Consider the following 24,107-nt stretch of genomic DNA (forward strand, 5'->3'; position numbering starts at 1 on the left):
CTCATTCCATTAAAACTGCCTTTGTGGTTGTAAACTAGGAACACACTTTTTCCGTTTTTTGAGACAGGTCTCACTGGCTGGCCTGAAACTCAGTATGTAGACCAGACTGGCCTCACACTCCTAGAGACCTGTTTGCCTCTGCCTCCCAAGTACTAGGATTAAAGGTGTGCACCAGCAAGCCCAGCTTATTTCAGGTATTTTTGGGGGCACATATTTTTATGCCATTGCCAGTCTTTAGGAAAAGGCTGTGTGGTTCTTGTTCATAAAGCTGGGTGATAATGCCACACATGTATTTTTTTTCTTGTTAAACAACAACAAAAGATTTCACAAGGAAGATGGATTTAAAGAAGCCCCCTTTAGCTGATAAACTGATTGTGAAGGCAAGCTAGTCTGTTTTTTACCAATGTTTTAAGCAAAATTGTATCACTGGAGTAAGGTTTTTTCTATTCTAAGGGAACTAATTGATTAATATATCCATCTGTCCATCCAGTCTTCCAACCAATATTTATTGACATGTACTAGTGTTATAGTAAAAACGGAGGGTGCATGAGGTTGTAGAGGGATAGAGGAATATCCTCCTCTGAAAGGACAGGTAAACACCATAAGGACATATCAGAAGCACAGCTGATTCAGCCTGGAGTTAGTTCTTCCAGGGGAGGAAGAAGATCTAGGAAGACTTCCAGGGAGTGACATGTCCTAGTTTTCCTAAAAAATGACTATGAATAAGCCAGACTTAGGGGAAGAGGACAGTGGGAATGTGATAGGCAGAGCAGCTGACACTAGAGTCCACAGACTCATGGGAGAATTTCAAGACCATTCCAGAGAGTTTTCGGCCAGAGAATAGGTTGCAAATAGCTGTGTATAGAAACACCCAGTCACAAAGATACATGTGATATTGACCTTGGACTCTTGTTATCGTTATGAAAATGTGAGCGAGAGGTTACAACTGGATCTTCATTTTAGAATGAATATTCTAGCAATTATAAATCTGCAGGAAAGATGGACTGTCAGGAACTGAGACTAGGGACAGAGACTGGTAAAACGTAAAGTGGTGAGACCTGCCTGAAGATGCTGCAGTGCCTTGAGGGAAACATGTCTGTTAAGGAAGTGAGAGCCTCGTCAGTAGTTCCTGTGCATGAGGAAGAAACACGAAAAAACAGAACATGCTTAGGAAGGGTGGTTATTCACCTGCTGAGTTGGAGTTATCCTTTGGACATGTAAATGTAATATTCACTGGCTTCTGGAATTTTAGGTTTGAAGAGAAAATGGAAGTTAGATTTGGATTCCTGAGCATAATTGAAGTCATGGAAGAAAAGTGTGTGTGTGTGTGTGTGTGTGTGTGTGTGTGTGTGTGTGTGTGTGCATGTATGAGTGTGTTTGCTGAAAAAGGATCTTTTTAAAAATTTATGATTTTTAGTGAAGATTTTGATTATCCTTATAATTCAAAACAATAAGCATGATTTCCTTTTAAAATACTAACATTTAGAATTTTTTTTTGCCTCTTCAGAATTTCATTTTTTGTGCCACATACACTATTTCAAATACCTCTTATTTGGTGAACTGCATTATGTTTCCTTTACAAGGATGACTAAGATGCAGGTCCATTTCAAAATGACGACATTTAAGGTTTTCTGAAACATCCATCATCTGAAGGGAAATAGTTTGTAAGGCAGCATTAGAGGGCTAAAAGTGGTTGCCGAGCATGGTGACCCATGCCTGTAAACCTAGAGAGGTAGAGGCAGGAAGATCTCTGTAAGCTTAAGGCCAGCCTGGTCTACAATGCAAGTTTCAAGCTAGTCAGAGATACATGGATTCTGTCTCCAAAAAAACCCCCAAAAAACAAAAATCAAAAAAACAACAAAAAAAAAAACCCCAAACAAACAAAAGGATAATTTTTTCTGTAGTGACATTTTAGAACTGAACTAACAAATGCCTGTAAGTAGAAAGCAAAGCATTCATTCCTTAGTTTAATATGGAGATACAGAAATAAGCTCATCTGAAGAACTCTGTATTAGAGTGAGCAAGGTGATTTTTTTCCTGGTTATCTTAGCTTTTATTTTAAAGGTTTTATATTTATTTATGTGTATGTGTCTGTGTTTGTGTTTGAGTATGTGCAAGTATGTATGGGTGCCTGAGAAGCAATATATTCAAATCCATTTCAGTCGTGACTGGTTCCACTGTTTCTATTTTTTCACAACAGCTCTGAAATATATTGGGACAGATATTTAAAGTTAATATTGCTAATACAAATAATATACTCAGTTGTTTTTTCTAAGAAATAAACTTAGTTGCCTACAGTTTTATATGTAGGATTGAGGCTAAGGAAGAGCACACCAATTGGTTATCCAATACCAAATGTCAGCCCATTATTACAGACTTAGCAATTAGTATTTATTTAGGAATATATGTGTATATACATATATATATATATATATATATATATATATATATATATATATATGTAACAATAAATAAAGGACTTCATGAATTTGAAAGAGAGCCATGGGAGAGTTTGGAGGGAGAAAAGGGAAGGGAAAATGACACGATTATATTGTATTATATTATAATCTCAAAAATAAAATAAATAATTAAAAAAGAAATAAATTTAGTTACATATTCCTTTTCTCAAGTTTCATAACATGAAACTTTACTTCTATAATATGGAAGTAAATTAGTACTATTTAGTATATAATATTCTATTGCCAAACTATGGTGGTTATGGGAGTCTTATATAGCTGAATGATTACACAAACCTTTTGACACTATATTAGTTACATGATCACATATCAATACACCAAAGAGTATCCTTTTCTTTAATGAATATATTAACTTTACCCAGCACAAATGTACACATTGATTATAGACTTTAAAGCATAGTGAAGAATATGGCATAAATTTTTAATACCAAATGAAAATCACAGGGGAACAATTTCTTTTTATTCATCAGCTTTGGTAGAAATGATTTTTAAATGATTTTAACTTAATATTTGTATTAATTTTAAGGAAAAGACCATTTCAGGCATGAAGAATATCATTGCTGAGATGGAACAGGCATCAAGGTAAATCATTCAAAAATACTTGAGCACTTACTGGAGGCAAAATACTATTTATGTGTAATACAAGGAGACTGAAAATCAAGGGGCCTGTGTTATGTATCAGTAACTCTGATGTTCAGCAGAGGCTTAGGTTGGCTTGGGGAGTAAAGGAGAGGATTAGGTTCACCGAATGAAATTAGGGGAAGGGCTTCTAAAGCAGAACTAACAGTAAAGAACCATAGTTTGTGTTCAAAAGCTTCTTGAACTATGAGTAGGTGAGTGTTGTTGTTCTCAAGGACAAGAGAAATGACCGAGGGACTGAAGGAATGGCACAGCTGTTACAAGCACACTCTGCTCTTGCAGAGGGCCCAGTTCAGTTCCCAGCACCCATATGGTGGCCCAGGCAATCCTACACTCTTCTGACCTGCAGCAGGCATGCATGTGCTACATACACACACAGGCAAAACACTCAGACACAGGAAATTAAATCAATCTTGAGGGGGGAAAGAAGCGAAGGAAGGAAAAAACCAAACACGTGAAAAGGCCTGTACAATATACAGATGAGTCTTGATTTTCATCCTTTGGGTAGTAAAGACTATTACAATTTTTAAATGTTTAAGGTATTTTTTGTTGATTTATCCAGGAAGAAGAGGCAATCAATTGGGCTTTAGAAAAGATAAGGGGGACAGAAGGAATGAGTTCTTTATGATGAGGAACTTTAGGGAAATGTCGGGGTTCCAGGTCCTCATTGCATATGACAGGAGGGGTGTTCAGGAAAAGACAACTTTGCCTCTGAATTTAAAGAGCCCGTGAGACCTTGTAGATGTGTCCAGGAAACATGAGTCTGAGATGTTAACTAGGGGACTAATTCTGGAGGCAGTTATTCTGTGGTTTACATGGTGCTGGGAATGACAGAGTTCTCTACAGGAAAAGTACCAAATAGAGGCTAAATATTCCTTCAATGGCTATCTGCATGCTACAGGGGCAGAGAACTCAGCAGCTGCCCAGTCAACAAAGCTGGATGCCTCAGCAGCCTGAGACCAGTGTTGGAGGCTCTTGGAAAGGCTGCTGGTATTCATTTTACATTGAATGTCCAAAGAAGTTGGAGTCTATGACAGCAGCAGCAGCTGTAGCTGCCCACATTTAGAAAGAAGTGCAGGGGGCCAGACAATACTTTTTTCCTGGGAGAGCCATTTAGAGGGTGCTGCCCACTTTGAGGATGGGTCTTCCCCAGTCAGTTAAGCTTCTCTGGAAACAGCACCACAGACATGCCCAGAGGTATGTTTCCTAGAGTGTTTAAGTGTCACCAAGTTGATAAGATGAGCTGTTACAACTCCACCCCTTACCAACTTGACATACAGTCACATCTAATGTCTTTCCTAATTTTTTTTGTTTTGTTTTGTTTTGTTTTTCGAGACAGGGTTTCTCTGTGTAGCTTTGCGCTTTTCCTGGATCTCGCGCTGTAGACCAGGCTGGCCTCAAACAGAGATCCGCCTGCCTCTGCCTCCCGAGTGCTGGGATTAAAGGCGTGCGCCACCACCGCCCGGCTCTTTCCTAATTTTTAAATGAAGACTGTAACAAGGTCATAAGTCCAGGTGATGTGAAATAACTATCCCATGTCCAACTGAAAATGTATTAATTCTTCCTCCAGAAAAATGGCAAAGTCCCTTGAAGAATGCTTACTTTTTAAAATAACTCATGATTTGAGTTTGGTAATATAGATATAATGGCACTTATGTTCTGAAAGCAACTCAATGTTGTATTACATGCTAAAGCTATAAGGCAAGAAAGAAAAACAGAGATCTGTTTAATATATATGTACCCACCACCACCACCTCTACCACCACCACCAAAAAACATACAGGAAATAAGTGTGATAATTACAGTCATGATTTCTATAACTGATCATGTGTCTTAAGCTAAAAACTGATAATGTGCCTGGCGGTGGTGGCGCACGCCTTTAATCCCAGCACTCGGGAGGCAGAGCCAGGCGGATCTCTGTGAGTTCGAGGCCAGCCTGGGCTACCAAGTGAGTTCCAGGAAAGGCGCAAAGCTACACAGAGAAACCCTGTCTCAAAAAACCAAAAAAAAAAAAAAAAAACCAACTGATAATGTACTACTCATTCTGCCTTAAAAAAAAAAAAAAAACCCTCAGTAAATCTGGTTTTTTATATAGGGGGCATGACACACACTTTCACTCCTGAAGGATCTAGAGTTTTTAATCATCCTACCTAGGCTAAGTTACAGTTTCCCATTGGTCCTAATCACAGGGAATTGTAACACTAAGAGATAGCCTAAAAGATTTGCATATCAGACATGCTGTTACTTTGCTTCATTGTGGGGTGTTAGTAAGTTTCTCCCTGAATCAACCGTTCTTAATACTTTAACTCCTTTCTTAGCCTGTTGATTGAGGAACCCAAAGTGACCAGGGGCTGCCTTAGTTTTTAGATCAATGGAATGGTTCATGTACCCCCTGGTTGAAACACTCTCCCCTCTCTGGAGCCAATGCTTGTTAGGCCAACAGAACATAAGGTTGTGGGAATAGGAAGCAGACATTCTTCTAGTGGATCAGTAGGGATGATGGTGAGTGGTACCATTCTCATTTCCATTTCTTAATTCTCGGACAAGAATCCTGACTATAGGGAAAATAGTACCATATAATGGACACTAATCCAGAACATTGACAGCCTTCTGGAAAACCCTACCCTTAGCCCTCTGGGCTATTGCCGCACATTTGGTGCTATAGCTCCATATTTAAAAGGCTGTTTCACTGTTCTGTCAAGCCAGCTGCTTCAGGATGGTTGGGAACAAGGTAAGACCAGTGTATTCCATGAACATAAGCCAACTATTGTATTTCTTTGGCTGTGAAATGAGTTCCCTGGTCAGAAGTATTGCTGTGTGGAATACCACAAAAGAGGATAAGGCATTTTGTAAACATTATATGCAGGAAAAGTAAACCCATAACCAAAATAAATATCTTTTCCAATAAGACAAAGTGCTGCTCTTTCCCTGATGTAAGTAATCCAACATAGTAAGAGCCAGCTCCAGCTATCACCAAACCCATTATGGAAATTCATACTTATAGTTCTATTTCTTTACAACCACTCCTGGTACCAAAAAAGTTGTTATTAGGCAGGGCTCTCTAGAGCAGTGGTTTTCAACCTGTGGGTCATGACCCATACAGGGGTTTCATATCAGATATCCTGCATATCATATATTTACATTATGATTCATAACAGTAGCAAAATTACATTTATGAAATGGCAATATAATAATTCTATGTTTGAGGGTCACCACAACACGAGGAACTGTATTAAAGGATCACAACATTAGGAAAGCTAAGAACCACTGCTCTAGAGGATGTAACCAATAGAATGTATATATGTATATTAAAGGAAAATAGCCTCACATGCTAGGAACTAGGTATTCCAGCAGTGGCAATCTATGTACCAGAAGGGCATAGAACTTAGTACTTACCCACCCCAAGAAACTGGATGCCTTGCCAGGTTGGTGCCGGGGGCCTGGAACTCACTGTTGAGCCACTACTGTTGAGGTTGTATTGGAAGGAAGGCCAGAGAAACAAGTGTGGCAGCAGCAGAGGAGGGAGGCAGCAGGTATGACACACATTCAGAAGGGCAGGTAGTGTGTTGTACAGCCCTTCCTCCAGGTGACATCGCTGTCCCCTTGGAAAGACAGTTGGAAGGTGTTGCCCATTTTGAGCATGGGTCTTGCCCAATCACTTAACCCTCTCTGGAACCACTCTACAGACAGGGGTGTGTGTCTCCTATATTTTAAATCCTTGTTGAGTTGAAAATTGAGAATCATACAGGAGTCATGGACATGACAGGGATTTCTCTGAAAAGTAGGGCTAGAAGGAGAAGAGTGAGGTATGGGTATGCACTCTGAAAAACAACTTTTAAGGGCACAGAGGAAGAGGACTCTGCAGGGGAGAGTCAGCCATAATAGCTAGAAGTCTAATGAAAGCCTTCCTATTAAGTGTTAGAAAATTTGAGATGCAGGCACATCACTGACTTGTGTTTATTTAGTATACTTTTCATAGTGAAACTGTAAATGTGGCCTTCGCAGTGGCTCCTTTAAATGTAAATGTTTTAAGCTTCTTCAGTTGTTTTCATTCTAACTGTCCATCTTCTGTCTTGTGAGAATTCATTATTCTATTTCAGTAAAATCTTTCTTCTTATGTACTATTTGATTTGTGGAATAGACAGTCTACTGAAGCCCTAATTATGTGCGAACAAGATATTTCCAGAATGCGCCGGCAATTGGATGAAACAAATGATGAACTGGCTCAGATTGCCAGGGAAAGAGATATCTTGGCTCACGAAAACGACAGCCTTCAAGAACAGTTTAGCAAAGCCAAACAAGAAAATCAGGTATACTTGTTCCCAGACTCTTCTTCTCAAAGAAAAAGAATGCATTTCTTCAGAGGCACAGCTCTCATTTCATTTTGTAGAAAAGCAGAGTCTGCAACCAGCAATTCTTGTTTTCCACTTTCATAACAGATTATGTCATGTAATTTCTAGATGAAATTCTCAGACATAAAGTATTAGATATTAAAGAGAAAGGAATGGGAATATAATGGATTTGTTTTAAATCTTAGAAAAACTTCCATACCAAAGGGTAAATATTTGAATTAAAGAGAACAGATGAGGATTGAGAACTATGAGAAAATTTAAAACAGGGGCATGTTTATAGTGGACTACATACTACTGTGCTTAAATATTATGTATGGACTGTGATACGTTTTTTTAGACCTTTTTAGCACTGTGATACTTTTTAGGGAAATTCTATTTTTTCACTGTGTAAGCCAATATATATATTTCAGTCTGACAGTCTTCACTTCCAATATTATTTTAATTTAAACATTAAAACATTATTTTTTGAAAAAAAAAAGAAAACCAAATGAAAGAGGCTGGTGATGTATCTCAGTTAGTAGGATGCTTGTTAAGCAGACATGAATCCCTGAATTTGATCCCCATAACCATACAAAACCAGATGTGGTGCTGGCTGTCCCTAGTCCCAGTACTCAGGAGGTAGAAGCAGGAGGACCAGAAGCCCAAGGTCATCCTTGACTACAAATCAATTTGAGGTCAGGCTGGGATACAGTTACTATTGACATCTAATATACATTCTTCTTACATCATAGAAATTCAAAATTGTAATACTGTTTGTCTTAGTTACTGTTGTATTGCTGTGATGAAACACCATGACCAAAGCAACTTATAAAAGGAAGTATTTAACTGGGGCCTTTCTTACAGTTTCAGAGGGTTAAAACATGATCATTATGGCAGAGAATGTGGTGGCAGGCAGGCATGGTCTTGAAGAAGTAGCTAAGAGCTTACATCCTGATCCACAGCCAGCAGGCAGAGAGAGCGAGACTGAACCTGGCAAGGGCTTTTGAAGCCTAAAAGCTCATCCCCACTGACATCTTTTCCAACAAAGTCACACCTACTCCAACAAGACCACACCTCCTAACCCTTCCCAAACAGTTCCACTAACTGGGGACTAAGCATTCAAACACAGGAGCCTATGGGGATCATTGTCATTCAAACTACCACACTGCTTTTGCATATAATTTTTAAATGTTGGTGGAATAAAAACTGTGCTACTTTATATCATGCCCTTTCTATGTGAGGAGGCAATAGAACCAGGTATTTTAAGACTCACATGAGGTTGGCTCTCATTGCTAGATTGTATTATCTAGTTTAAATTCTATAGTTTAAATTCTAAGAATCTTATAATCTGTAAAAAAAAAAAAATGAGTGTTGTGTCCAGAATGCCACTTACTAGCTTTCCACAATATAAATTTCCCTGCTTTGTTAAACTGCATACTCATGATTGGCCACCAGAAGAAAACTGGCATCATAAGAGTTTACATATGTTCCAGTGTAGTTTTCTTCTTCCTTTGGGTCATATAAGAAAGGTCTTCCTACATACCACAGGATAAGAAACAACATTGTAGAAAATTTGGAAAATTGAAACCTTAGAGAGTTTTATTCTTAATATCACATCTTTTAATAGAAATATAAGTTCATTATAGAACGATTTTTTTTCATACAGAAAAAAAGGAAAAAGAAATATCTCCTGGTGTTTCTACTATCTAGTTACTGTTGTGTTAGCTTTTAACATGTGTTTTTACTGATTTCATAGAAATTTACAATTTTAAACATTGTAAATAGAATTTTTTGTATTTCAAATATAGAGAATGTCTTTTTTCTCTTTCAATACGTCTCTATGAAAGTGGTTCACAGAATTTCTTTGTTAAAAATTTTGTTTACAGTAAACAATACCTGGAAATACTCATTCCTTAGCACAATTGAAGCTTTAATTCTTCACTAACTTGGTAGGCAAAATACTATTCCATTTTCTTAATTAGCATATCTTTGGTTACTAGTGAAGTTTAATTTAGTGTTACCAATTTATGCTCCCTTATGATGACTTGTTTGTCTGGATCCCTTGCCTGTTTTCTCTTGAGCTTCTGTTTCTTTACCACTTTCATATAAGTTTTTATATGATTGTTATATTAATTTTATATTATCTGTTTCAAATATTTAAAATTTACTTTAGATGTTTTTACTTATAGGAATTTTTATTTATTATATTCAAATCTAGCTATCTTTTTTCCATAGGTACTGTCCAAAAAATTGAATGATACTCATAATGAACTCAATGATATAAAACAGAAGGTCCAGGATACGAATATGGAGGTTAACAAGCTGAAGAATATATTAAAGTCAGAGGTATATATACACATTTTTCCTTGCTCATGATAACTACAAGTTTTCATAAGACTTAACTTAGTGATTTATTATGCTCATCAGAATAGTGAATCAAGTCTTTCTGTAATCAAATATTGTAGTTTTGACTGTGACAGAATAACTATATATATTTAGAATCACCTGTCTCAAAAGATGACTCAAGAACCTGCACCTTTCAGTTTGTTAATTCAGAGTAAATACCCTAGGCAAAAAGAGTCCTCCTAACTGAAGGACAAGGGGCATAAAATACTACATTTTCTGTTATAAACAGACAAAAGTGACTCTTCCTGATTGTTTGATAGGGCAGAATGATCACACTGTATTAGACCACCTGTTTCTTAGAGCCGTTTGCACATTTCTTATAGGCATTTTTTTTTTTTGGCTTTTCGAGACAGGGTTTCTCTGTGTAGTTTTGGTGCCTTTCCTGAATCTCGCTCTGTAGACCAGGCTGGCCTCCAACTCACAGAGATCCTCCTGGCTCTGCCTCCCGAGTGCTGGGATTAAAGGCGTGCGCCACCACCGCCTGGCTAGGCATTATTTGATTAGTCGTGTGTGTGTGTGTGTGTGTGTGTCTGTGTGTGTGTGTGTGTGTGTGTGTGTGTGAGAGAGAGAGAGAGAGAGAGAGAGACAGAGAGAGAGAGACAGAGAGACAGAGAGACAGAGACAGAGACAGAGACAGAGACAGAGACAGAGACAGAGAGAGTTCAGAGATTAACAGATGTAGATATGTGTGTCAGCTCTGTAATACGCAGCTTGTTTCAGGACAATAGAGATGTACTTAGGTAAAATCTCTAAAATAGTGTAATAGATCATTATCATAGATGTGGTATTACCTACATAAGACTTAAAGTGTGAGTGGGAACTTTACTTCCCTCAGCAGCATATTTTATTTAACATATAATTTAATGTCTGTATACAAACTTATTTTGAACATTTGTTCATAGTATATATAAATAACATTTTAAAGGGCTTAGACTCCTAGGTTGTACCCATCACTTTCAGGAGCTTTGGAATTTCTGAGTCTTGAGAGGCAGTACTTTAGTGCACACTTAATTTAATAGACAGGGTAAAGAACTTTTACATCTAAGGCCACAAGATGGCAATAGTAACTGGCTCACAATCAGTTTCTTACTAATAAGTAATTTTAACTGGGAGAACATGCATTTGATTTGAAAGGGTGGGGTGTAAATTTGTTGTACTTTGGTTATTTTATTTAGCTCAGGATTTCTGATAGAGAAATATGGTGTTAACAGGAAGGATAGTGTTCCTGTTACTAAGAGAATTACAACTGAAGTTTAAAGGACAAGCTAGGCCAGCCACAGCACTAAATCTTCTTTCTTTCTGGGCGTGTGTAGTCTGTGTGTGTGTGTGTGTGTGTGTGTGTGTGTGTGTGTGTGCGTGTGTGTCTGTACATGAGTGCAGATGCCTGCGGAGACTAGATCTCCCTGGAGCTGGAGCTACAAGAAGTTGTGAGCTGCCCAACATGGTTGCTGGAAGCCAAACTTGGGTCTTTTACAAAAGCAGTGTAAGCACTTAACTGCCGAGCCATCTCTCCAGCCCCTGAAATAGGATTTTGAAGTAGCCAGTAATGGCTATTTAACATAGTATATTATTTATGGAACTGAATTTTCCCTATAGAAAGCAGGGCCTACCTAAACTAATTCATCTATGATATCACTTTGAAGATTAAAAAAATCTGGTTCCCACAAGTGGTGGATACAGCTCAGTGGTAAAGCACTTGCCTGGCAAGTTCAATGTCTTAGATTCAATCCCTAGTTCCACCAAAATATCTGGTTCTGTATTGTATGTGCAACTTATACATAAGTGTATATTATTAGCATATATTTGACATTTTACTTCTGAGTAGTTTCTGACAACTTAATAGAAGGAAGCAAAAAAGAGATTATAGTCTGTGACCAAGGAAATTAATCCTCAGAGTCTTGAGATATGGCTTAGTGGTGAAGAGCACTCTTACAGAGGATCAAAGTTCAGTGTCCAGAACCTAAGTCACCTCCAGCAGACCCAAAACCTCTGGTCTCCAAGGGCACCAGCACTCAGCATGCATATGCACACCCCAATACAGTTAAAAAAATAATAAGTCTTCTCAAAAATTGACACTTAAGATATGAAAGAATGCAGAAACTCTATGGCCAGTGCAGCTCAATAAATTTAGAGGAAGGGAGCAAGAACTTGAGAGCAAGGGGGTGCTGATGAGAAGGTCGGCAGCTCAGACAGCAGGGGTCAGTAGACAGTCGTGGGGAAGATTCTCTTCAAAAGAAGCACGAGGATGTGCAGGTCCTGAAGAGAAGAGCACTCTCCTGAGTGGGTAACTGTGGGAGCAGGTTGGACCATACTTCTTTCTGTTCCTAACAGGATGACCATCTTTCTAGGTTAGGAGGGTAAGTAGGATTTCTTCAAGATTATTTGCAAGTGATTCTCAGTATTCCATATGCACTTTATGTTAGGTACTTTTAAAGTTTTAAAGTAATACTCAACACTTACTTTTTAGGAATCTGAGAACCGGCAAATAATGGAACAACTCCGAAAAGCCAACGAAGATGCTGAAAACTGGGAAAATAAAGCCCGCCAATCAGAGGCAGAAAACAATACCCTCAAATTGGAACTTATTACTGCTGAAGCAGAGGCCAACAGATTGAAAGAAAAAGTTGATGCCCTTAACAGAGAGGTTGAGCAAGTAAGTTTATAGAAATATGCTTACAGTACATCCATATCATATTTAAGTGAGCTTTCCTTGGCTTTTCATAAGTTTAATATATTGACAGTTTAATTATATAAATGCACTGTAAATTATAACCTCTTATTCTACCTTGGTTCTCTTAGGTACCCACAACCAGAATAATCATCAGCTTTTTTTTCTTAAATTGGGAACTGTTTCAAACAAAAAGAACACATTTTTGAAAAATAATAAAACACGTCTATTCCTGTCCTACAGATGTAATGACATTAGCATATTGCCACATTTGCTTCATATATCTTTGTTTAAAGAAATGAAATATCAGAGGCAGGAGCAGTAACTCAGTGGTTAAGAGCTCTTGCTGATCTTCCACATGTAGTGGCTCATACCACCTGTAATCACAGTTCCAGTAGATTGACTCCCTCTTCTGGCCTCCATGGATACCAGCACTCATATGGCACGCACGCACGCGCGCGCGCGCGCGCGCACACACACACACACACACACACACACACACACACACACAAATAAATGAAAAGAAACCAAACATTAAAACTACAACTTTTCACCCCCATAGTGGGTACGTATAGATTTCACGTTATTCTAGTTGCTTTTCATGAATTCACACTCTTTCTATGCACCCCTCATGCACCAATGATATATAATGTTTTCTGTTTTCAAGTCAGTCTTGTATATTTATGTGCACATGTCAGTGTAGTGGCATGTATGTGGAAGCTGAGGTTGACATCTGCCATCTTCCTCAATCATTTTCATTTTGCCCACGATCGCCCTGTCTCTGCTTTCCCAATGCTGGGGTTACAGTTATGCTCCACCATGCCTGACCTTTTTTAAAACATAATTTCTGAGAGGTCAAACTCAGGTCCCCCGTTTGCATTGCAAGCATTTTACTGACTGAGCTATCTTCCTAGACCTCCCTCCCTTCCCTCCTTTTTTCCCTCTGTGTGTTTTAAGATTTTATTTGTACTTTCAATTATATGTGTGTATGTGTGTGCATGTGTGAGAAAGAGGGAGAAGGAGAACGTTTGTGCATGTTAGTGCAGTGCCCATAGACATGAGAAGAGCATGTTGGATGCCCTGGAACTGGAGTTACAGGTGATTGTCAGCAGCCTGACGGGTGCTGGAGTCAGACTCCTGTCTGACAATGGCAGTGTGCTCTCTTAACTGTGAGTTATCTCTGTAGTTCTCACGCTTCCATTTATTAGGGCTCAGGATTTGGTTCTGTGTCAGGTGCTTGCCTAGCACAGCTGAAGGCCTGAATCCATCCCTGGCACTACAAATACTTTTATTTAAATGATAAAATCTACTAGATATCTATTTGCAACTAGCCTTTTTAAGATCAGTAACAATTTTAAAAAGTCATCTGTTTTGTTACACAGATACTTCAAGCAGTGGCATATATTCATTGTATAAATATTTTCATTCCTTAATTATTCTTATATTAAGGGAATTCAATTTCCCCCCTTTTCTGTAGTAAAGTGTTCTGTAACAAATGTTCTTTTTATTTCTCCTGGCTCTGTTTCTTTAGGCTTATGCCTGGAAGCGAGTACTGGATCTAAGACACACACCATTTCACTTAGTTTATCAAATTGCCTTCTAAAAGTTTACTTTTGCCAGGTGGCACATGCCTTTGATCCCAGCACTCAGGAGGCAAAGACAGGCAGATCTCTGTGAGTTTGAGGCCAGCCTGGTCTACAAAGCGAGTTCCAGGACAGGCTCCAAAGCTACAGAAAATCCCTGTCTCGTAAAACAAACAAAAAAGTTTACTCTTGCCAGAAACCATGGGTTATAATTTGCTTAAATACTATTTTTAATCTTTAAATTTTTTCACAGTTGTGTTTTGTGTTTCCCAGATTATAAGTGAAATTGAGTGTCTTTATGCTTCTTTATAAAAATGTAACTGAAACTTTTAATTTTTAATTAACACCACAAAAATTACACAAAACTCTCAGAAGCAACAGTATTCATTAGAAATTAACTTGAAAATTTTCCTTCCATTATTGTTAGCAATGTATTTTTTAAAATAAGCTTCTTCTGTGTTGAAAAGGATTGTGTGTTCTAAAAATATTTTTAATGGACATGTAGGACCTCTCTAATGAACTACTTCCAAATATGGCTAAGATGCTGAAGGCTTTTCCTTCAGAGGGAGTAAAGTCAGTTTTAGAAGCACAATGCTAGGAAGCTGGGAGTTCCTGGAGAAAGCCGACACTTTGCTGTTTCAACAGCAGGTGGCACATGTCCAGTGGAGAAACAGGTTACAGGGTTTAGTGTTTCTTGACCACTTGAGGGTCTTCTCACATGGGTTTTTCTGCTACATTTCTTTTGAATGGATTTTTCTTTTTAATTTTTAAAAAATTTTGTGTGCAAGAGTGTTTCCCTGGATGTATGTGTACATGGGACCCATGCAGGCAGGAAGAGGGCATCAGATTCTCTGGAATAGATTACAGATAATTGTGAACAGCCTTGTGGGTACTAGGATCCAAACCCTAGTTCTCTGGAAGAGCAGGAAGTACTCTGAATCATTGAGCAATCTCTCCAGCCCATTGAAAGAATTTTTCTCAAACCTGTATACATTTTTTCTATTCAGTTGTTAATATTGTTCATATTAAGTCACAGGAGTCCTCTATATATTCTTGATTACACCCTTTTGAAGATTTAACAGTTAACTTATCTTTTCATTTACTTGCAAGATAAAGAGATGTTAAACCCAGATGCACTTAGAATTATTATTAATCTTTTCCCATATGGTTTATGAGCTTATGTTTTCTAAGGAATTCTGCAGTGTCCTATGACCTGAAAGACATTTTCCTATATTTTTATTTAAACTTACATAGAGGTTGGGACAGATAGGAGAAAAGGTGGGTATTGTTACTAAAGTACAGTCAGGGGAGGGGAAATGCTTATATTATTCCTCAGTAATCTAGGTTACTACAGCTTATAGCAGTGAATAACTAGCGAGTTTGATATCAGAAATTAATATCAAAGGAGACACAAAACTGTCGATACCCTGATTTGGTCTTTGCATATTGTATGCATGTATTATATTCCATCAATATGATGTGTCAATTTCAAAACAAACGTTATTCTAAAAATATAATTAGGTATGTGGAATATTTTTGTAAGTGTCTCTCATCCCCCTCTTCCATGATGTTTCCTGAGCTTAAGGGAAGGGTGTGATATATATGTCCAATTTATGGTTGATCATTCCAGACAGTTATTCTCTGCACTTTGACCAATTGTAAGTTTCTACATTGAGCACCATCCAGTGCACAAAGACACTCCTCTGATGAGGACTGAAAGCTGCACATATCTGTGGGTATAGAGATACATATGTAGAAGGCAGTTTGATACTATGTCCATTTAGCAAAGTAAGAGGATCACTCCTAGATCTCATGATCTCTCTAGCCATGGGTTCTAGTATTCTTTTTCTTTGAGATAGGATCTCAGTGTCTAGCCCAGGCTGACCTTGAGCACATGATATTCCTGCTTATGTCTCCCAGGTTATAGGCATCTACTACCACACCAGGCTCATAACCTTACACATTTTCAAGTTACTGCTTTTTGTAATACCTTTATTGAGAATGATACCTGTGTCATACAGTTCTCCCAAGTATATTCACTGGTATTTGGAATATTGAGAGTTATGACCCTGTAAGAATGAGCACCTTTGAACATTTTCATCACCATTAAAAGATACAATGTACTCATTAGCTATCACAACTAGCTACCCCAATTTCTTTCATGTCTTGATCCATATTGGGTTAGATTTTATACATAGTATCAAATATAATTTTACACACACACCCCCCCCCCCCCCAGAGAAATCCTACTTGGTCATTGTGTATAATTATTATTCTTTTTTTTTTGGTGTTATATTTGGTTTTCTAGTAATTTTTGTTGTGTTTTTCTTATAACAACCTGTGTGGTTTTAGTATCCAAGTGATACTGACTTCATATAGTAATGGAAATGTTTCTTTTGCTTCCAGTTTCTGTAAGAGTTTGTATATAGTTGGTGCCAATTCTTTAGAGGTTTGGTAGATTCAAAGCTAAAGCCATCTGAGTCTGTTCTTTGTAGAAAGTTTTAAAATTTCTAGTCAGACTCTTTTTGTTATGGACCTGTTCTGTTTCTCTTGGGTTAATTTTAATAGTTTGTGTTTTTTTAGGAATTTTCCAATTTCATTGAAGTTAATTTAATGGCATAGTATACCTTTATAATCCTTTTATTTAATAAGTCACACTTGTGGTTGCTTGGTTTCATCAAATCAAGAATATCTTTGGCCATTATATACTCAAGAATTTTTTTCCCTTGTCTTTTCCCTGAGACTCTGAAATTTAAAGTATAAGTGTGTGGGTTACTTGATACTATTCCACAGATTATGAAGGCTGTGTATGTTTTTCATGTCTTTTCTTCTCTGTGTTCTGTTTTTGCATAGTTGATATTTTTGTGTCATGAGTATGTTATGTGGTAAATACAGATGAGCACATTTGTCTTTATACAATGTCATAATTCATTGAATAACAATGCATTCACAATCTAAGTCAGTTTATTAGTTGCTATTTGCCCAGTAATACAAATTTTGCTTGATAGCTAGCTGATGGCAACCACAGATTCTTTTATTCTGTTCTTATTTACTAATAAGTACTTAGTACTTTACACTTTACATATTTATGTACATGGGTTATAGAATGTCCAAAAAGAGTTGAAAACACTTTGGAGTTCAGAAAGCCTGTCCTGAAGATGGAGGCAGAGACCTGACACAGGTTCAAGAAGGGTCTACAGGGTCAGATAAGACATTGCCTGAGCCGGCCCACAGGTGCACAGCTACTCAGGGAAGGGTTCAGGTGCAGGCCAGGGACTTTGCTTTGGCAGTTTTCCTAGACAAGACTCATGAGAGAAGTCACTGACTAGTTGGAGAACCTTGGAGGGCTTCTTCTAAAGTCCCAGGTAAGGTTACATATATTTTGATTGATAAGCTCCGGACTCTGGTATTTCTAATATGATTTGGTATGTTTTCTGGTATCATTGTTCATTGGCGTGATCCTTGGAGCTCATTGGACAATCAATTTAGCTGAATTGGTGAGCTCCAGGTTCAGTGAGAGACCTCATCTTAAAACAGAACTTGGAAAACGACTGAGGAATACATTTGATGTTGCCTCCACACCTATGAATGCACACAATCACATACACACACACACACACACACACACACACACACACACACACACACACACACACACACACGGGCAGGGGGAGAGGGAGATAGGGAGAGAGAGAGAGAGAGAGAGAGAGAGAGAGAGAGAGAGAGAGAGAGAGAGAGAGAGAGAGAAGAGAAATGATTTATAGTCACTTCTAAATGGGCCTCCAGCTCACAAATAATGACATGGAGACTTATTATTAATTATAAAAGCTTGGCCTTAGCTTAGGCTTGTTCCTAACTAGTTCTTATAACTTAAATTAACCCATATTTTTAAAATCTACCTTCTTCCATGTACTCTTTAGCTCATCTCCATTTTGCCCATCCGGCTTCCTCAACATCTGGCTGGTGATTTCTCCTCCTTTCTCTCTCCCAGAGCTCTCTGTCCTCAGAAGTCCCACCTAACCTTTTCCTGCCTAGCTAATGGCCATTCAGCTCTTTATTAAATCAATCACAGTGACACATCTTTACACAATGTAAAGGAATATTTCACAACAGTCACTCCTTGGCACTTAAAATGGAGTAACTCAGATCAAGGCTGTTGCTATGTAAGATGAAGTCATTCAGGGTCATGTACACATTGAAAGCTGATATCCGTACAACATAGACTCCCCAGAGTAGGCCCTGCATATTCGATTCATTGTCTCCTAGTACTGTCATCTCTGCCATTTTGTATCTGTTTACAATGACTGATGTTCATTCTGGTTATGGACCTAGTTTTTCTGAAGTTTTACAGGTCTGGCATGTTATTTTTGTATTCATTTGTTTTATTTCTGAGACAGTTTTGATATGCACATGTTTGCCTTGAACTTGCTACATAACCTTGGATTTCCTTTTGTGTGTATATTACCAGGGATTGAGCCTAGACATTCTACCACTGATTCATTCTCTAGTCCTTCTCTTACTTTTCATTTTGAGTCTTGTGAAGTTGGCCAGGCAAGCCTTCAGCTTTCAATCTTTCTGCCTCTTGATACCTGAGATTACAGGCCTGTGTCACCAAGCCCAGTTTAACTAATTTTTAAAAATCTGTAATATTTTTCTGTTAACTAATAAGTTTTTATGTTGCTGGTACATTTAGCTTCACTATTGCTTGTTTCATGCTTTCTGTTTTTCCATCTTACATACTTGGTTTTTTATGCATTTCTGGCTGCCACTGCTCATCAGTATAGAAGTTACACATTCTATATTTTTTCCTTTAGATGTTAAAGTTATAATTGCTAATATAACCAACTCCTTAAGACTGTTTGACTAATGAGTACCACACCCTGCCCACTAGCACACACCTCTGCTTTCTTTGTCAATCTCCCCGTTTTCATAATCTTGTCATGCACTATTTTAATTTCACATTGTCTTTATATGTTCCAATATGTAATTATTGTTGTTCTTGTGATCAGTACTGTTTGTATCTACCTATAGCCTTATAAGACCTGTGTTCACTTGCTTCTTGGGTCCTATTTCTTCCTTAGTTCCTTTTCTGTCCTTTCTTCCTGCAGAAATCAGTGTGTTCATTATTTCCATCTCATTGAAAATGACTAGTGTACCATTAGTCTTGAGAATTAATTTAGCTGAACATTGAATTCTAGATTGAGAATATTTCCCTTTTTAATTTAAAAAATAACCTGGTAGGGGTTGGAGAGATGACTCAGTAGTTAAGAAGGCATACTGATTTTGCAGAGGACCTAAGCTCAGTTCCCATATCCACATTGGGCAGCTCACACTGCCTGTAATACTATCTCCAAGGGATTTGATGCTTTTTTTCTGGCTTCCAGGGGGTACTTGCATACCTGCAGTGTACACATACATAGACATAAACACATACACATACATAAAAATAGAAATAAATCTTTGATATAGTAACCCCTCTCTTTTTTCTTAGTAGATCTCTTTTTTTTTTTTTTTTTTATTCTAGCTGTCACTCCTCAGACGTCTGCCTTTGCCATTGGTTTTCTCATAGTTTGAAATCTACTGTCACATGCCTAGGTTTGTTTTCTCTGGCTTTGGTATTTTGGATTTTTCTTTTTCTGTTTCATTCAGAGTACTTGTAGCTCTTACTAGTTCTGGAAACATTTCAGATATTGCTTCTTGAACATTACTGTTTTCTAATTCACTCTATTGTCCCCTCAACTCTTACTCATCTTGAATCATTTCCCTTTGTCGGTCTTTGTCATAGTTTCTGCATGTTTGTGTTCTTTTTTTTTTTTTTTTTTTTCCGAGACAGGGTTTCTCTGTGTAGCTTTGCGCCTTTCCTGGAACTCACTCTGTAGCCCAGGCTGGCCTCGAACTCACAGAGATCCACCGGTCTCTGCCTCCCGAGTGCTGGGATTAAAGGCGTGTGCCACCACCGCCTGGTGCATGTTTGTGTTCTATACCTTGTCTTCCAGTTCACGCTTCCCTTTTCATTTGTTCAAGTTTGCTCTTGATATTTTTGTTAAGACTCTTATTGCAGATATTGCCTTTCTTTCTAGAAGTTTTATTCAATTATTTTTCAAATGTGCCTATTTTTCCATGTGCTACTTTTTTCTTTTCAGATTCATTCCTTAATGTCTTTAGTACTTTCCAGCGTATTTTGCCATGCCAATGAAAATATTTTGCTCAGGAATGTAGATTTCTGGAGGTGAGGTCTTGTTCTGTTGCTCCAACCGTCCTTTGACCTCCTATATCACAGGCTTTCCTCAAGAGAATCCTCCACCCCATGGAATCTTGTGTGGTCTCAGTGTGGTGCTGTTCCTCCAGGAGGGTGGATTTGCTTTTGTAAAGTGGCTCTAGGTTATCACTGACAGGGGACAAACCTTATGCTAACATTTAGAACTAGAGATGAGTAAAGTACCATTCCAAAAGTAAGTCAGAATTAAAGTTTATATTTATCACAGAAAAAATAAAATTGTGTTCTTATCCAGAGATAAACTTTGAGTGGTTTCTGTATGGCTGAGTAGATTTCCCTCCTAAAGCCTTCTTTCATTTATAGTACATTATTCAAGAATCCCAGATTATGTAGAAGTCACAGTCATGGTTCTTTTTATTTGTGTGTGTGTGTGTGTGTGTGTGTGTGTGTGTGTGTGTGTGTGTGTGTGTTTTACTGGCAATTAAACCCATAGTCTTACGTTTGCTAAGCAAGGTGCTGTATCCCTGAGCTGAAAACCCTTCTATTGCTTTGCTTCTTTTGGGTAAATGGAAATTTCTTCCTTCTTTGTAAGCTCAGATATGGAAATAATAAAATGTTTTGTTGTGGAGTGTGATGGCACTTGGAAAGCAGAGGCAGGTGGAACTCTCTGAGTTCAAGGCCAGCCTGATCTATGTCTGGTCTACATAGTGAGTTCCAAGCCAGCCAGAACTGCATAGTGAGACCCTGTTTCAAAACAAAATGTTTTGTTGCTCAGTTTTATCTTGAGGCTTTTCTCCTTAGCTTAATCAATCCTTTTAGTAGAGCCTACAACATCCAGAGTGATCTTTCAAAATTCTAGAAGCCTGGTTACATCACCTCACCATTTGAAGATCACAGCTTACTAAACCTCGCCTTACTGTGTTTTGTAAGCTTCTCCTATTACTTTTCTCTGTGAGCTCTAAGTTCCAGTCACACCAGCCTTCTCTCAGTTCTTGGAGCATGTTATTCTTCTTACATTCAAACATAGCTATGACACTTTGCATTTTTTCCAGCTTGAAATGCCTCTTCTCGCTATTTGTCTACTCACTGTTCAGTCATATACTTAGGGAAGTCTTTCCTGACTCTCTGATTCTTTCAGTGTAGGTCAGGTTTTTTTGTTGCCTGCTATTTCCAGAAATATTTTCTTCATGTGTTTATACATTCATCTGTAACATATTTGAATAATATAGAACCCCCTCAGTAGTAAAGGTTTGTGGGAGCAGAGGTAATTTTGTTTCCCATTGAATTTGTCTCTAGGCACAGTGACTGACTATAGCATACAAAGTATTCTGTAAAGATGTAAGGGATGGGTGGACAGATGGTTGGCTAGAAGGCTGATGTGAAGAATGAGTAAGAATGGCTACAGAAGGAAGGGAGATCAAGAGGGTGAAAGGGACCTTGAATTATGGCAAAATAACATGTGCCAGGAGCAATTTTTGGTGCTTTATACTTGTAAAAGCACTTGTTAAAGAACACACAGTCTTTGCCTCCCAGCTCTGTTATCTTCACATTATAGCAAACAAATACTTCTCTGTAGGTGGCAGTGCACTTACGTAAGCATCACGCTAGGGGGAGGGGGGGAAGGTGTGGGGAGTGGAATTATTTTGAACATTTGAAAGCATTTATGTAACTTGAATCTCATATTATGGCTTTTAAAATATGCTTTTCCCCATAATTGGTTATGCTTAATTTGTACTTGCTCAGAAGCTTTTTCTCTCAGAAGTATTAGAGTTAGAAAATTATCAGTCCTCATTTTATGATAGTATGACTGATATAAACATGTCAGTGAAGAATTGAACAAAGCTCTCTGAATGTGGCAGTGGCTATCATTTTGTCTTTGGCAGCAGCAACATTTGTATTGTAGACCATGAAAACTGTGCAAATACAGATACAACTATAGGGCAAACTGTATATATTGTACAGGCATTGAACCTGCAGGCGTTTTAATAGGAAACAGTTTTTTCCTAATTGCATCTTTTAAACTACTCATAGGATTTATTAAAGAAACCCGAAGTCTCAATTTATCTCTCACAGAACATTTTGTGTATCCCATCAGCATCTATATCACCTAAGGTCTTCTATTCTAGTGCTGAAAGATTTGCCCCATTTTGTTGTTCATGTTGACTCTCTTACATCTAAAATACTTACATCTGTGTATACAATCATCTTGTCTTTGCAGCACTTAAATGCAGAGCGCTCTTACAAATCCCAGATTTCAACTTTACACAAGTCTCTTGTGAAGATGGAAGAGGAGCTTCAGAAGGTTCAGTTTGAAAAGGTGTCTGCACTTGCAGACCTGTCTTCTACGAGGGAACTCTGTATTAAACTTGACTCAAGCAAAGAACTTCTTAATCGACAGCTGGTTGCCAAAGATCAAGAAATAGAAATGGTATGTAATACATTGAGAATTGCTGTTACTTTAACATTATAACAATTTTAAAAAAGGGATTTGTTTTTTATAAAATACTATATCAAATGTTTGTGCCTTTAGCTTTAAATTTTGTTTTTATTATGCTTTTTAAATTTTATTTTTAAAGTTTAAAAGTTAATTTATGACAGCTGTGTTCTACAGAATTTAAGAACATAAAAGACCTAACATCTTTCTTTGAACTCGTAGTTTGCAATTGTGTTTAGCCAGAATTATAAAACACATTGACAGAGCTGTGAGCAAAGAATCACGAGTCTTATTCAGCTAAATTATAACCTTAATGGTATTCTTTTCAGCTAAATTTATCTAATAATTAGATGAGTCCTTTTAAGTTGTAATGCAGTTGATTGTATCTACTTTGCACTTACACTTGGATATTCAAACCATGCAGGCTGGTGCTCTCCAGGACCTCTAAATATTGGCATATAAACAGTTTGAGATGAATAGAGAAATAGAAGAGTCCATAAGGAATTGCTGCTGAACTTGGGTGGATGGGGGCATTCCACATAGGCAATTATAGAGAGGTCCATGTAGATTCTTGAATGAAAAGAAGTATTTTTAGTGACCAATGTGATGTGTTTGAGAAATAAATCTGGAGGGACAGAATCCAGCTCTTAGTGTATAGATATTGTACAGTGTAACTGAAATATCAGCAAATCTTGGTCACCTTGGTTATTGGTTATTACTAAACCTTATTGAATTTCTTATTTTGTTAATCCACCCTTTATGATATATTTGAGAATCATATGTCTAGTTTATTTTATAAGAATCTATTAATCTTTAATGAAGTACCATCTGCCCAAATCTTCACTCATTCTTAATTATTTTTTATTTTACCATGAACTTTTTTAATGATTAATTTGCTATGTAAAAACTTAAAAAATAATAACCTTTTATTTAAAAATTTACTTGATGTTTTCTAATTGGAAAAGCCTTAGCTTGTTACTATAACAACTGAAATGATATAAAAATCAAAGTATCAGTAGTTATAAGCCCATAGCGTATCAAAAATAGCCACATGCCATGCCGGGCAGTGGTGGAGCACACCTTTAATCTCAGCACTCAAGAGGCAGAGGCAGGCAGATCTCTGTGAGTTCGAGGCCAGCCTGGTCTACAGAGCAAGATCCAGACCAGGCACCAAAACTCAAAACTACACGGAGAAACCCTATCTCGAAAAAAAAAAAAAAAATAGCATGCCACTTGCAAGTAGAGTACAGTCCTATAGTAATCTTCTTAAAGTTTTAAATCGTAGCCCTTAGCAGAACCCTGGATAAAACTTGCTAACAATTTAATTTAGAAAATATTTTCTGTAAGTTTTA

General features: G+C 37.7%; 1 protein-coding gene across 11 annotated transcripts in view; it reads left to right on the forward strand.

Annotated features, from left to right (window-relative positions):
* Tsga10 (testis specific 10) overlaps positions 1-24,107 on the forward strand; it is a 103,168-nt gene that overhangs the window by 61,655 nt on the left and 17,406 nt on the right. For all 11 annotated transcript variants that reach the window (XR_008219913.1, XM_052745112.1, XM_052745109.1 and 8 more), the window contains 5 exons: positions 3,004-3,059; positions 7,258-7,426; positions 9,683-9,793; positions 12,321-12,506; positions 22,540-22,749. Coding sequence is in view for 10 of the 11 variants with exons in the window: in XM_052745112.1 (XP_052601072.1) it covers positions 3,004-3,059; positions 7,258-7,426; positions 9,683-9,793; positions 12,321-12,506; positions 22,540-22,749 (732 nt within the window). In the remaining variant the exon portion in view is untranslated. The remainder of the gene's footprint in view (positions 1-3,003; positions 3,060-7,257; positions 7,427-9,682; positions 9,794-12,320; positions 12,507-22,539; positions 22,750-24,107) is intronic.

This window comes from Peromyscus californicus, unplaced genomic scaffold (assembly GCF_007827085.1).
Source record: "Peromyscus californicus insignis strain IS unplaced genomic scaffold, ASM782708v3 Scaffold_19__1_contigs__length_69161282, whole genome shotgun sequence".
Lineage (NCBI taxonomy): Eukaryota > Metazoa > Chordata > Mammalia > Rodentia > Cricetidae > Peromyscus > Peromyscus californicus.